The sequence below is a fragment of the Chamaea fasciata genome, unplaced genomic scaffold (assembly GCF_029207755.1).
Source record: "Chamaea fasciata isolate MVZ Bird 193981 ecotype frontalis unplaced genomic scaffold, bChaFas1.0.hap1 SCAF_26, whole genome shotgun sequence".
Taxonomy (NCBI): Eukaryota; Metazoa; Chordata; class Aves; order Passeriformes; family Sylviidae; genus Chamaea; species Chamaea fasciata.
In genome coordinates this window covers 4,640,931-4,656,314 of record NW_027094111.1, presented here as the reverse complement: position 1 = coordinate 4,656,314, position 15,384 = coordinate 4,640,931, and the positions used below count along the sequence as shown (strand labels likewise).

General features: G+C 57.3%; 1 protein-coding gene across 7 annotated transcripts in view; it reads left to right on the top strand.

The window, feature by feature from the left end:
• Window positions 1-13,077, top strand: part of SCMH1 (Scm polycomb group protein homolog 1) — a 65,971-nt gene extending 52,894 nt beyond the window's left edge. For 5 of the 7 annotated variants that reach the window (XM_066204315.1, XM_066204317.1, XM_066204312.1 and 2 more), the window contains 4 exons: window positions 2,108-2,239; window positions 7,714-7,917; window positions 8,921-9,063; window positions 11,173-13,077. In XM_066204315.1, the coding sequence (XP_066060412.1) occupies window positions 2,108-2,239; window positions 7,714-7,917; window positions 8,921-9,063; window positions 11,173-11,298 (605 nt within the window). In that variant the 3' untranslated portion in view covers window positions 11,299-13,077. The remainder of the gene's footprint in view (window positions 1-2,107; window positions 2,240-7,713; window positions 7,918-8,920; window positions 9,064-11,172) is intronic. The other 2 variants (XM_066204316.1, XM_066204318.1) reach the window with 2 other exon arrangements.
• Window positions 13,078-15,384: the final 2,307 nt, after the last annotated feature.

Below are 15,384 nucleotides of genomic sequence, written 5' to 3'. Positions count from 1 at the left end.
CAACACCTGAGCCAGGTGTGTAGGTGTGCTCTGCAGCCAGGGAGGAGGTGCCAGTGCACTCAGTGCAAGGTGCATTGTCCTGAATTAGAAGCCCTGAGTGGCTTCACCCTGACAAGATGAGGTGAGTGGCTGTCACTGCTCGTAAAGGTGTCCATGCTGATGGCTTTGGGATTCCCTCATCACCATCCAGGCACGGCAGGTGAGCTGCTCTTCCCACCACCAGCCTCCCAAGGCAGGGGAGGTGAAATGTCCCTCCCAGCTGTCCTGTCACTGGGGGGCAAGGACAACCCTTTTCCCTTTTCTCTCAATCCTTACCTTTCTGCACAGTGTCCCCTCGCTCTGTTCCCCTGTGCTTGTTCCTTCTGTGGCTGAAACACGGGCCCATCTTTGCTTTGCACTGTCTCAAACACAAAATGAGTTAAAAACCTCCCTTCACCCCTGCACTCCCCATCCTCTGCGGTGCACAGCTCCATGCTGAGCAGGGCCTTTTTTCATCCAAGTAAATGATCTGCTTGTTCTCAGCATCCTTTTCAAAGTGAGCATTTATCCACTGATATCTTTCCCTCTCAGATTATTTCCTCTTTGATGATACACATTCATGAGGTTTATGTCATTTCTGAACTGAAGGCATTTTCTTTTTATTCCTGATGTTCTGAGTGCAGCTCTGTCTGTTACTCCATTTCTGTGTTTTCTTAAAACTTGTCCTTTAAAACCGGAATTCTGGGTTTGGTTTATCCTCTCATTAATTTACACCGACCTCACTTCTGATTCCTACGGTTTACTTCTACAACCTGACCTGCTGTGTTTGCATTACTTTTAACATCAACCACTTTAAAAGAAATAACCAAAACCTGACGAACCCTTTGTAAAGCATCACCTTGTGTTGTTTCTGTGGCTGTTGGGTGAAGAAGGTGCAGTTTGACCCAGGGCTATCCAGCGACATTACCAAGAGCATGTGTTCCCCTCTCTAGGCCGTGAGTGCTTCTTACAGGAGCTCATCCTGAGGATGGAATTTGTTTTTCTGGCAGTGTCACGGTGATTTTTGGTCATACTCCTGTGGAGTCCCAGGGCCTCAGTGCAAGCTGCTCTTTCATTTCCCCAAAGGGTATTGATTGAACAGGTACCTTCTCTACCTTTGTGTTTTTCCTTAATCAACTCAGTTGTGCCCATCTGGTGCTTTCCCCCACCTGTACCCCCGTTTGTTGAGCATTCTGCATCTCCCTTGGTGTCGGTCCCGTTGCTCCCCTCCTGCCCCTGTGCCTGCCCTGTGCCAGCTGTCAGGGCTGCTCCAGGCTGCTGGTGGCTCCTGGCATTTGTGCAGGAGCATTTCACCCCTCTGTGCCCACCCCCAGGAGCGCCGCGAGCTCTCACTTGTCACCCGTGCTCGGGGTGGCTGCAAGGGCCCAGCTGGGAGCTGCTGGCCTGTGTGGGCAGGGGGCAGCTGGAGGGGCACCTCAGCTGGGACAGGGTCTGCCACCCCTGTGTCACTTACCTGGCTGCTGTCCCCATCAGTGTCAGTGCTTCCATCCCTTGTCCATCCACCCACTGACGCCGTGTGTGCAGAGACGTCCCAGCCCATCCCAATGTCTGCTGTGCAGGACACGGAGAGTCCCATCCTTGGGATGTGTCTGGAGAGGAGCAGCAGTGACAGCACCTGAGGGGTCCGTGGAGGGGGGAGATTGAAAGTTGCAGTAGGGTTTAATCCAGCACTGTGTATGGCATAGAGGGGTTGCAAATCATCCAAGGCTTGTTTGCCAGTTGTCCAAGGGTTACGCGTTTCTGAATGGTGCCAGTGGGATGAGCAGGAATTGTGTGGGATGAGCCAAGGTGTAGAATGAGGAGAAATGGAATTAAGTCAATCAGAGGTGATATTTGGGTGAAATACGGCAAAACATGGCTAAGACTCTTTGTTAGTTTTCTTACCACCCTTTTTCTCTGAGAAAACCTGCAAACTCTGCTCTGTTGAGCCCTGCCAGCTGCTGGGTTGCAGCTTGAACAGGTGCTGGGTGCCCAGGCTGGCGATGCACGCAAGGCTCAGGGGACTCTGTCAAGACTGCATTTCCCAGGAGGTCTCCACTCCTAAAGAGGGCTTGTTCTCTTTTCCTAGACAGAAGCAGTTCGTTAGACGGCTCTCTGCAGGGACCAGGCCGGGGTACAAAGCGCTATTCCCAAGATTCCCCTCCATACAGTGCTCCTCTCTCCCCCAAGTTACCAAAGAATGACCGTCACCCTTTGGAAGGTGAGCACAGCGTGTCTCTTCCCAAAGCTGGCTGTTCCCAGCGCCCTGTCCCGGCCGCAGCAGGGTCACACCTGCCCTGCCAAACCCAGCCGTGGCTTCAGGGAGCTGCTTTGCGTGTCCCTGGCATGGGTTGTGCTTGGTATTCCAGAGGGGAGTGGATGAGCTGCTCTGTGGTGAGGCAGGTTCCCCACACAGATGTGTCAGGCATGTGGAATGCAGCGGGAATTCCTTCTCACCCTGACAGTCATCACCTCACACCACATAATCTGCTTTAGTTTCCCTCACTGTGCATGGGATTAACAGTGCTCGACCTGCCCAGCTGCCTCAGTCAATCTGCCCCCGGATTTTTCCCTGAGGGTTTGCTGCAGCCTGTTGTACAGATGCTGATGTGCAGCTGTACAGCCAGGACCTTGCTGCCCTTTCCCAGGATCTCATTTTGTTCCTCACAGGCCTCCCTAAAACAGCCAAGGGGTGTCACTGGCTCCACCAGCTCAGCCACACCATTCCCGTCCCACTGCTGCTCCTTCCCAGAGTCCCTCAGGACACCATTGGTGCAGATGTGCTGGGCCATGGTCCCAACAGCAGCTGCAGGAGTGTCCTCCTTGGTGTGGGATCCACAGGTGTCCCTTGCATGCACATGTGGGAGATTTCCAGAAAGTCCAGGTAGCTGGAGGACTCCCTGAACTGAGTCATCTTCAATAAATGCACTCCCACTTTTGTTCTGAGCTGCAAACCCTTCGTAATGCAGACTGAAGATTTAATCTTGCTAAGGCTTTTAATTAATGGATGGTGAAATCTGCCAAGGTGTTAGTCACAATTCTTTGTGACTGAAATCCCTGAAAAATCGCTGGAGACTCCTGGGTGGGCTCACAGTTCAGTGGCTTCATGCTCTGTTGCTGTCCCTTTAGAATCCCCATTTCCCTGGTTTTGCTGATCCCAGGTGTGAGTGCCCAGCCTGGCACCACTGTGGGTAATTTCGGTCTGTGTCCATCCCTGTGTCCTGTGCTCTGCAGAGTCACTGACCCTGTCTCTGAGCACAGCTGGGCTGAACTTGGCCAGAGCAGCTGTGGCTGCTCATCTCTGGAAGTCTCCAAGGCCAGGTGGATGGGCTTGGAGCAACCTGGGGTAGTGGAAGGTGCTGCTGCCCATGGCAGGGGGGGGACTGGATGGGCTTTAAGGTCCCTCCCAACCCAAACCATTTCATCATTCTATGATGGACAGCTTCTAGTGGCCTCATTATCTGCAGTGATTAAAACTGCGGGTCTGTCACAGAGCTGAAGTGAAGCCAGAGGTGGCGTGTGGCAGTGCCTCATCTATTCCAGCATACTGACAAGTCAAAAACTGTTCCCTGAGGCCCCTTCTGTTTCTCGCCTCCAAATGGGTGCTGGTTTCCTTCATTCCTTTGTGATGCATCAGCCACTGCATTTGGGTAACCTTTGGGACAGCCCAGCCCCTCCTCCTCCTCCTCCAGCAGGTGGGACGTGCAGTGTTCAGCCTGTTCTTGAAGCACTGGATTGCACCGAAGGTTCACATGCCTTGTTTGGGTGGTGAATATTGCACACTCTGTATTGTCAGTGAAGAGAGAAGGTTTCCATAATGGGTAATTCCAAGGAGGAGCCTTCCATAGGTTTCTACAAGATGGATTCTTAGTCAGCTTCAAAGTCTATGAAGTTATCCCTTGACCTTCAAATGGGTTGTGCCATCTGGATGCCAGAATTCTCCAGCCTCTTCCAGAAAAAACAAGTGGGCAGGAAGTGTGTCTGCATGTGAGGGGGATGATTCTTCCTGCAGCACCTTGGTCTGGTTCTGTCCCTCATCCGAGCAGGGAGCAATGAGGTGCAGTTTCAAACTCCATCTAGAAATTCTTTCTTATCCCACAGCTAAAAGCTGTAATGAATACATCCTCCTCCACCATGAAATTGAGGTTCAGGCAGGAATAATTGCATTTCAGAGGATGTATTTTAAGAATATGCACCTGAAATACTCAGATATTGAGTATTTCTTCAGCAAGGTACATCTTCGCATGGGAATGAACTCTGTCTCAGGCAGCAGCTCCTGAACACACCCCAGTTTGCCGTATGGAAGGCTGTGAGCAGCAGTGGGACATCTCCATTCACTGTGCATTTGGCAAGAAGCAGAGACGTGGAGAGAGGATCTCACATCTTACATTGTTTTTCCTCTTGCATCCAGTGGTGTTTGTGTGGCTTTTTAGTGAAACACTGCAGTCCCAGCACAGTGGGGACCTGCCTTCACAGCCCATCACTTGCTGGAAGCAGTGGGTGTTCAGGAGTAGTGCAAATCACATTTGTGCTTGTGGCCAAACTCCCGTGTTTTAGCAGTAAAATGACACTGTTGAGTCTATAGCACTATTTGTTTAATTAAACTTTAATTATCTGCTCCCTGCTTCTCAGCCACTAATTGTGGCGTATTTCCCTACAATGTGCCAACTGCCAGCTTTTAGTTAAATCCAACAGTTTGTGTAAGGAAATCTGCCTAAGGATCAGCCACCTCCTCCTTTGACTCTGGTTATCAAGGGTGAAGGATTCTGGAGCTTGCCTGAGTACAGTCGTGCCTTGCCACTTGCAGGAGCATCTTGTCTACAGATGATTCCCTGGGGCAGGAATCATTCCCCTCTTGCCTCATCTCCTTCTCCCTTCCCTGGAAATACCATTCATTGAGCAGTTCCCTGTGTGCTTGTATTTCTAGGAAAACCCTCAATTTTTTGAGGGTTTTCCTAGAAAACAAACCCCCCCAGCTCTGCTGTAGTGTTACAGCCCAACCAGGCACTCACCTGTGCAGGGATAGGGAACCTGAGGATCACTGTGGGCCTCAGTTTTACCTCCCGGGCAAAAAAACCGTCATGCTCCCAGGGCTTTATCCGTGGTCCTTGGGTGTGTGATCACCAGCATGTGAGAACAGGATCCCATATTTGCAGAATGCATCACAGCACATTCCTGTCACGAATTAATTCCTGTTAATTGTTGAGTGAAGGCAATTCTGAGGGTGAGTTTTGGATCCTCAGCCTTGCACCAACAGGAACCTGTGCATGTGCTCTTCCCACCTCCCAGAGTGGGCCCTGAAATTCCTTCTGCTGATGCCAACCCCCGCTATGAGAGCTCTGGGGTTTTTGGGAGCACTCAGACATGTGTGTTTGTGTGACCCAGCACATCTGGGTGAGTGTCCCAGGACTTCCTGGCAAGCTGAAGCTCTCTGTCACCTCAGAAGGGTTGAGATGCACAGCTTGGACCTGTTCCCATGCCCACAGCCACAGTCCTGTGACAGCTCAAAGAGGGCTGTGCCCACTGCCCCCTCTCCTGCCTCTGTCCTTCCCTGGCAGTCAGCACCCTTCCCCAGATGTTTAATGGGAAGTGTTTTGGGGTCAAACAGAACTATCCTGTTAACAGGAGACCAAATTTAGTTGCTTGGAAGCAGCTACAGTGGAAACCCATTCGTGTAAGTGACATCCCCGGTTGGTCTGGCTGGGCAAGGGATTTCCAGCAGGTTTCCAGAGCAGCTGGCTCTGGTTTGTGTCCAGTCTGGGATGGAAATGCAATGGTGGGAGTGCAGGAGGGGTTTGAAGTTTTTCAGGGATAGCCATGAGTCAGCAAACCATTTTTTATGCATCCAGAGCAGGTGAGATGACACTTGTCCATGCAGGAAGCGAGTGACAAGTGTGTCAGCACAGGACAGGTCACCAGGGGTAGCAGTCTGCGCACCAGCAGTTGGTACCTGAGATTTTAAGGCTGTGCTGCTGTTTCTGGGCACATCCCAGAGACCTAAAAGCAAAGAAAGGCAGCAAGTGCAGTGGCAAAGCCCTGAGGTGGGAACAGCAATTACCCAGTGATGACCCCACAGCAGGCTGGCCAACAGCCAGACAAGTGTTCCCATTTCATATCCTTACAGTGTGAAGCCTTGGAAGGTCAGGGCTGGACCAGCTGAACTGGCCTCTGGATCTCTGCTCAGGCAGCAGGACGTGAGACCAGAAGATCCCAGCTGTCACAATAGTGCCACAGTTCATAGAAATCACAGCAAATAAGGTGTAGCCAGGAGAGGCTGCCCCAGTCGATGGTACCCAACATCTGCAGCACTTGGGAACCACTTCAGGCTCTGGCAAGCTGCACTTCCCTTCACTGGAGCATGGCAGCATCAGCTCAGCAGAGGATTTGGGAAAATCTCAACAGCTTCTGGGTCTCACAGGCGGCAGATCCTGCACCCTCACCACGATCCCAGTTCAGCACAGCAGTGCTGTGCTGGCTTCTCACCTGCTGCTCCTGTAGTCTGGAAAGTGCAAGGGGAGAAACCCAGGGCCTGGCCAGTGCTCAGGTTTCTTCAGCCTTGTCACCAGCCCTGGTGTTTGAATGGCAGCAGCTCAGGGCTGTGAGCTGCCCTCAGGGTCCCTGCAGATGCTGGTGGAGGAGCTGCAGCTCCCAGCCACGTGTGCTGGCAGGTCTGCAGTGCACAGGCAATGCCCCTCACTGTGGAGCCGCTTCCCTCCTTGGCAGGTGTTCCATCATAAAGAACACAAGTATTTGAGGGTGACTCATGAGGCACAAGGACCACCTGGGCTGAGGCTCAGCTGTGCCACAGTAAAACCTGCAAAGGTGGCCCTGCAATGGAGCTGTCACAGGGCAACAGCAGAGGCAGATCTTGCTAGCTCAGCCAGTGCAACCTGTCACCCTGGACAGTCTCCTCAGCCCCTCCATCCCAATAGTGCCACAACTGCAAATCCAGTGCATTTCTGGAGAAGGTGAGGAAGCCAGTATTGCTCTAACACCCTGCCTGGGGAGAGCCTCAGCCCAGGCCCTCTGTGCGTGTTCCAGTACAGGGAGTTTGCCTCTGATGTGGTTAGGCTGGAAAAGGGCCCAGCAGGAGGCCAGGAGGGATGAGCAGCTCATCACCAGCATGTTGCTTTTGGGGCCGGAGGGCCAGTGCAGTATGGGAGCATTGCCTGGCCCTTATGGCACAGCTCCCTCCTGCTCTGCCCATCCCTGACACCCCAGTGCCAAACACCGGGGCAGTTCCCTTGCACGCTGCTGCTGAGGACGTTCAGTGTGTGACCCCTCGGGGAACATCCCCTCCCCTTCCTGTTCAGGACTGGCTGTGAGTCCTGTGTCCATTGGCATCCAGATGGGACAGCCCTGCCCTGCCCCACACAGAGGGGCCCAGGGCAGTCAGGCCACAGGGCTGGGCCACAGCTCCTGGTGGCATGAACAGAGTAGCTGAACAAAGGAGCTGCTGCTCCTGTCTGGGACCGTGGTCACTACGCTGGCTGGACTGGCACTGGCAGATGGTGACACCATTTGCAGATTGGCAGCTGGTGAATGCTCTGGCAGTGCCTGGTTTGATCCCTGTGCTGGGGAGAGAGCAGCCAGGGGTGGGACCCAGCGAGCCCTGCTGTTGCTGTGGCTCTGCCCCACACGAGAGCATGGGGCCGTGGCGTTCGGGTGCACTAACTGCAGCTTGGTGCGTTCCAGGTGAAACCTTTGTCCTGGGAGATGGCCTCCCAGGGCCCTTAGAGCCTCGCCTGGACCCCATGGACTCTGCCTTGAACTCTGTCAATTCATCCAGCCACAGCAGGAGCTCCAGAGACTATCGCCTGCCAGGATACAGGCACCTGCACCAGCCCTCTAGCCTCAGCCAGGGCAGCACCTCTGCCCTGCGCAGGCTTAGCTCTGGGGGTAAGAGCTCAGAACAGCCCTGCAGCTGTAAATTGGGCAATAAAGGGCTATTCTAACTCCAGTTACACCTTTCTAACTTCAGCAAGTACCAGAGGCTGGGCTCTGCACAGCCAGCCACGTCTGTTAGGTGTGATGCACCTGGCAGGTGGCAGTTTGGACAGGTGATATTTCTCCTTTGGCTGGTGACTGGGTGGACCTGGAGGTCAGTGGGGAGAGAGGAACAAGAAGGAGCTGAACTGTGTCCAAGTGATAAATAGGTGTCTGAGTCCATAAGGATGGATTGGGAATGGCTGGGGAGTCGAAAGTTGCCTGGTGGGGCTGGGAGGATGGGCAGATGCATGAGTGGCACTTGTCTGTACAGAGGAAGAGGGGCAGGAGAGCTGAACTGCTCATTGCAGCATGTGGGGTTGCAAATAGCATCATTTTAGCTGCATGGCATCAGTAAAAGCCTCTGAAAAGCTCAGGCTGGTGGTGCCTCCCCCTCAGGTTTTCAGGCAGAGCTGAGACAAGGGGCTGTGCACACTGGGAGCAGGACCTGTGCCAGCTCAAGCTGTGCTTTTGGACAACGGGAGGTCACCTCTGGGTTCAGTCCGTCAGAAATGCAGCCAGTGAAAACATAAACCAGTTTTGCCATGTTAGGTGTGCTAAAGGTGTTGGGAGGGGAGGAGGAACCGTGCATAGGGAGAGACGTGGGAATGGCAGGGGGGTGTTCTGCTGAGGTGGGAAGTGTCAGCCATGGACAAGGAGCAGTGGGAGCTGGAGTCAAACAAGGGCAGTGGGGCTTGCGAGAGGAGACAAGGGCTCAGTGTAGAAGGCTGCCCTGAAAAGTCAGGCCTAAGGAGAGGGAATAAGGCTTCGGTGCCAGGCCTGGGGCACACCCGGGACGTGCCCCTTGCTGTGTCTCTGCCCTGCTGTGGGAGAGGAGCTGAGTGGTGGATTGAGGGGGAATGGCCGTGGGGCGGTGCCTGGGACCCCCAATAACAGCTCTGTCTGGCATCCCCAGGGTCAGACAGGTACCTGGGCTCCCGGGACGGCTCCCGGCTCAGCAGCCGTGACCCCTCGTCCTGGACGGTGGAGGAGGTGATGCAGTTCATCCGTGAGTCAGACCCACAGCTGGGCCCCCACGCTGACCTCTTCAGAAAACACGTGAGTGCCATGGGTCATGTATGATGTGGGTGTGGGGATGTGTTACATCCGGGAGGGGGCAAATCACACAAACAAGATCCAGGAGAGTCAGAACACGGCAGCACTTCACACCGGATGGAGTTTTGTGCTTAATAAAAAGGTCTTCATAAATCCTGCTTGTGCCCTGTCTGGGCTTGGATCCCCATTAGAACCCCTCGAGGGCAGCCCGGGTGCATACGGAGCCTCTGCAGTGAATTCCAGTGCTGAAAACATGAACTCTGCTCCTCTTGGAGTCTAATACTCACCTCGTGACAAATTTCTCCTGGCAAGAAGCACATTCCAAGTGGGATTCACAGAGTGCATTGCTGCTCAGCTCCTGTAACAGGCAGTCTCCTCAGGCTCTGGTCCTTGTGCACATCTGTAAGTGTAAAACAGCTGCAGGCACAGCATGGAGTTTGTACCATGACTGCTACAGGAGTCAGCTGCGTGTCCTGAGCCCTGCAAGAGCTGTGTTCCCTCTGCCTTGTGTTCAAGTCCATGTTCTGGTGCTGCTCATGAGGAGCAGTGGGAGCAAACACCCAGCACTGTGTCCTGCCCTGGGCTAGGCTGACCCAACACTTCTTTTTTTAATTGGTTCTATTTTAGAAACACCAATAATTGAGACACGTTTGTTTTAATTATGAAAAGCTGCCAAGGGATGGAAGTGCCCTGGGTTGTCAATCCAAGGAGAGCCTTGCTTTTGTCTATGGAAAGGAAAAACAGATCAAACCTGGTACTGGAGATCCCTGGAGATCTCACCAACCTGACAGCAGCTGAGCATTGACATAGGACAGGATCTTCTGTTGTCCAACGTTGTGACTTTTATTTCTCACTTACAAGCAAATTAACATTTTTTTCGTGGAAAACTGTCCAGTGCAAAGCTCTGGATCCAGCCTGGACTGGGTCAAGGACACGAGTGCTGCCAGGGACTGGGAGACTTCCCCTTACAAATGCCAAGTACAAAGCTGTTTTCTGGTTATTCTAAGCTTCATGATCCATCCCCTCCTTAGTCTCAGGAGGGACACATCTGGCTCTGCTGTAAAGCCTCAGATGCTTTGAAAGCTGCTGTGTTGGAATCAGCCCCGGTGGGGATGCGGAGCTCCACCACTCTCTGCCAGTGGCTGGGACTGTGCTGCGAAGCTCCAGAAACAGAACCACAGGATCATTCAGGCTGGAAAAGCCCTCTGAGGTCATACAGTCAAACATTCCCCCAGCACTGCCAAGGCCACCACTAAACCAATTTCCCAAGTGCCACATCCACGTTTTTTGAACACTTCAGGGATGGTGATTTCAGCCCGTGCCGGTGCCTAACCACCCTTTCAGGGAAGAAATTTTTCATAACAAGCAGTCACAGAGCTCAGGCTCTTTGGGTTTTAGGATCTGTTCCCTCACCTCCATTTCAGCTGTGACTCAGAGCTGTGTGTCACAGCAGGGCTGTCACCATTGACACATCCCCTGCCAGATTCCTCCTGCCCTGGGATGGCAGTGCCCTGGAGTGAGCAATTGCTCCCTTGCACTGCCACTGCCTCTGTGATTCCTGTCAGTGAAACCTCCCTTCTTCCTGCCCACCTCCCTTCAGGATGTGCTGGCCCTCTGAAAATGGTTCCTGGATGTTGGTCACCCGGCAGAATTCCCGTCACACACATGGGGCTGGGGCTGCACCAGGGTGGGTGTAGGGCTGCCTGTGCTCTCCATACTGGGGTCTCCATATTGGAATGTCCCTACTGGGATGTCCCTACTGGGGTCTCCATACTGGGATGTCCCTGCTGGGGTCTGCATATTGGGATGTCCATACTGGGATGTCCATACTGGGGTGTCCCTACTGGGATGTCCCTACTGGGATGTCCATACTGGGGTGTCCGTACTGGGGTGTCCACACTGGGGTCCATACTGGGATGTCCGTACTGGGGTCCATACTGGGGTGTCCCTACTGGGATGTCCATACTGGGATGTCCATACTGGGGTCCATACTGGGGTGCTGCTGAGCAGGGCTCTCACACCAGGCCTGCCGTTGCATTTAGGGCCTGACGTGGCTGGGGCAGGGCTGGGGCTCCCGGGTGCCATCACAAGCTTTGTCGTTCATCCTTGCAGGAGATCGACGGGAAAGCCCTGCTCTTGCTGCGGAGCGACATGATGATGAAGTACATGGGTCTGAAGCTGGGGCCAGCCCTGAAGCTCACTTACCACATCGACAAGCTAAAGCAAGGCAAGTTCTGAGAGGACTCCCGGCAGGATGGACCCTGGAAGCTCCGCTCCCGGCCGTCCCCGCCCGCGCTCACCTGCCGAGAGGTTCGCATGCACACTCCCCCTCCCGCCGCCCGGCCGGGCCCGCCCAGGCCCCGACAGAGCTCAGGAGGAGCCCGGCACAGCTGGGCTTTGCACCAGACTCGAGCTGTGGGCGTTGGAAGCGGAGGGTCTCTTCCCTGCTGCCCAGCCAGCACTTCTCCGTGAGCTCCTGCTTCCCTGGCATGGAGCAGCGCTCCAGGCAGTGCCCATGGGGAGGGGACTGGGTGTTTGCCTCAGCTCCTCCCGCTGCGGCTCAGCGCTCCCGGGGCAGCCCCTGGGCACCGAGCCTGCCCAGCCTCACGGGGCTCGGTGCCCCAGTCCACCCTCAGCCCTGTGGCACCGCAGCGAGCTCGGAGCGTTGACCACCCAGCTCCATCTTCCCCACCGGGAGAGCCCATCCACCCGGCTCTGCCTGCCCCCAGCTCCTGCCCTGGCTCCAGCTGGGCACACCGAGCCAGGGGTGGAGGGCTTCATATTTCTTCCAGACTGGGGAGGCCGTGTGGGAGCATGGAGCCAGCTGGGAGAGCTGAGGAGCGGGGCTGGCCTGGCGTGCCCCTGGCACAGCTGGGCCTGGGCTGGTGTTGGAGGCTGCCTGGATGCTGCAGGACTCGGCTGATCCTTCTCGCCTTTTTTCCTTTGTTTTTTTTTTTCATTTTGGAATTTTTTTTTTTACTAAGGAGTTGTCTGTTTCAAATGATGAGATGATTTTTCTACCTGTGTTGAACTCGCAACTCTTGGTGATTTTATGCCAGAGCTGTTGAGGTTTGTCTTCCCAGGGGCCCTCCTGCTCCTCTAGAGTTTTGGTCTGTCCCAGCTCAACGTGTGCAAGAGAGTTTTGGGTCTGGCCAGAGCATCCCGGGGTGGTGACCTGTCCCGGCATCGCTCTTCCTGTGCGGGCTCTGCCCATCCCGAGGCACCTGTTGGTCTCAGGCAGTTTAATGTATTTATTTTTGATGGCACTTGAGTGGTTCCCGTGGTCCCAGAGATGTTTCTGCAGCTGCACAAGGACTGTTGGAGTGGAGCCACCAGCTGTGCCACCTCGGTGTCCCCTGGACAGCAGCTGCCAGCTGGGGGCTGCCTGTGGGGCAGGGGCTGCCTGGACCCCCAGAGCATCACCGGCACCAGCCTGGCCTGAGCTGGGGCAGGGCCGACAGGACACAGCTGACAGGACTGGGCTGGTGGGGCCAGTGTGTGCCCACACACGCACCTCAGCACACACACACACACACACACACACACACACAAACACACGCTTCCTCTGCAGTGACCAAAGGGCTGGGATGGAATCTCCACTCCAAGCACTTCCTTCTCCTGTCCTCAGCTCACCCTCTGCGTCCAGAGCCACAGCTCACGCCCTCCCCTGCAGCCTCCAGGGCCTGGCCAGCAGCAGGACGGGCCCCTGTGGTGACCAACCCTCCAGGCTCTTGCACTGAGTCAGGTTTACCCCTAAGGGGCAAAGTTGCAAAAAAAAAAAACAAAACAAAAGCCACCCCAAACCCCAAAGTAATAAAAAGGCAAAATGGCTTTTTGTCCTATAGCGCAGCCCGTGCTGCCGGCCCGGGGCTGGGGGCCGCTCACGGAGCCCCTCGCTCACAGCACGGCCCGGGACCCCTCGGTGTGACCGGTGCCAGGCCCCGGGGGGGGCAGCCAGGGCTTCCCTCTGCACTTATTTTACGTTGATTTGTTTATAAATAAAAGGATACCAAGTTCCTCCCCGCTGTTTGTGCACTGACAGCAGCGCTGGGCTGAGCCCCGGCCGTGACGGGAGCACAGGGACGGACGGGCAGTGAGTGCTGCCCCGGGACTGACCCCGGGACTGACCCCGGGACTGACCCTGGGACTGACCCCGGGACTGACCCCGGGACTGACCCCAGGACTGACCCCAGGACTGACCCCAGGACTGATCCCGGGACTGACCCCGGGACTGACCCCAGGACTGACCCCGGGACTGACCCCGGGACTGACCCCGGGACTGACCCCCGGGACTGATCCCGGGACTGACCCCGGGACTGACCCCGGGACTGACCCCGGGACTGACCCTGGGACTGACCCCGGGACTGACCCCGGGACTGACCCCAGGACTGACCCCAGGACTGACCCCAGGACTGATCCCGGGACTGACCCCGGGACTGACCCCAGGACTGACCCCGGGACTGACCCCGGGACTGACCCCGGGACTGACCCCCGGGACTGATCCCGGGACTGACCCCGGGACTGACCCCGGGACTGACCCCGGGACTGACCCCAGGACTGACCCCAGGACTGATCCCGGGACTGACCCCGGGACTGACCCCAGGACTGACCCCGGGACTGACCCCGGGACTGACCCCGGGACTGACCCCCGGGACTGATCCCGGGACTGACCCCGGGACTGACCCCAGGACTGACCCCAGGACTGACCCCGGGACTGATCCCGGGACTGACCCCGGGACTGACCCCGGGACTGACCCCAGGACTGATCCCGGGACTGACCCCGGGACTGACCCCAGGACTGACCCCGGGACTGACCCCGGGACTGACCCCGGGACTGACCCCCGGGACTGATCCCGGGACTGACCCCGGGACTGACCCCGGGACTGACCCCAGGACTGACCCCAGGACTGACCCCGGGACTGATCCCGGGACTGACCCCGGGACTGACCCCGGGACTGACCCCGGGACTGAACCCAGGACTGATCCCGGGACTGACCCCAGGACTGACCCCGGGACTGATCCCGGGACTGACCCCGGGACTGACCCCGGGACTGACCCCAGGACTGACCCCGGGACTGACCCCAGGACTGACCCCGGGACTGAACCCAGGACTGACCCCGGGACTGACCCCGGGACTGACCCCGGGACTGAGCCCGGGACTGAGCCCGGGACTGACCCCGGGACTGGCCCCGGGACTGACCCCGGGACTGACCCCGGGACTGACCCCGGGACTGACTCTGGGACTGACCCCGGGACTGACCCCGGGACTGACCCCGGGACTGACCCCGGGACTGGCCCCGGGACTGACCCCGGGACTGACCCCAGGACTGACCCCGGGACTGACCCCGGGACTGACCCCGGGACTGACCCCAGGACTGACCCCGGGACTGACCCCTGGGACTGACCCCGGGACTGACCCCGGGACTGAGCCCGGGACTGAGCCCGGGACTGGCCCCGGGACTGACCCCGGGACTGACCCCGGGACTGACCCCAGGACTGACCCCGGGACTGACCCCTGGGACTGACCCCGGGACTGACCCCGGGACTGATCCCGGGACTGACCCCGGGACTGACCCCGGGACTGGCCCCCGGCCGCTCCTGCGGGCGGCGAGGGAGAGCAGGGCCAGGGTGGGGCTGAGGGAAGCGACACTCCAAGGGTGACAGGACGGAAGGGCCCGGCGGTCATTGGTGGTGCCGGGGCGGCACATCGTGTCCTCGCTGTGTCCCCCAGCCCCTGAGGCAGCCCCAGGCCGACACCCCCGCCTGTCCCGCCTGGTGCTGACAGAGGCTTTGGCAATTCCTTCTTCCAGGCCGGAGTTCGGGCGGGATGTCGGGGCAGGGGCAGCCCCCGGCTGAGCCCGGAACCCACCGCTGCCCACACCCCTCCGAGCCCTGCCTGGGGCCCTGGGGCCGGTGAGGGAGGTGGGCAGAGCCCCTGCAGCCGGACAGGGGTGAGGGCTGAGCCCGAGTCCCTCACGCTGCCCCCCAGCAGCCCACTGCCATGAGCACAGAGCCACACCAGCTCCCGAGGGCTGCTCCCTCCCCCAGGGCGGCGCGGAGGCGCCGGAGGCCGAGGGGGCCTGGCCGGGCCCCGCCCGGGGCTCAGCAGGGCTGGCCCAGGACGAGCGTGGTGAGTGATGGAGCCGGGGGGGACGGGTCTCACCGTGTGCTCAGAGCCGGGGGTTGTGTCCCAGCTTGACCTGGAGCGCCCACCTGGTGACAGCCTGGTGGCAGAAGGCAGGTGAGGGGCACCTCAGGGAGGGCAGTGAGGTGGGTGCTGGAGAGTCCTGCCTGGTCAAGGTCCAGCAGCAGGTGAGGGGGCAG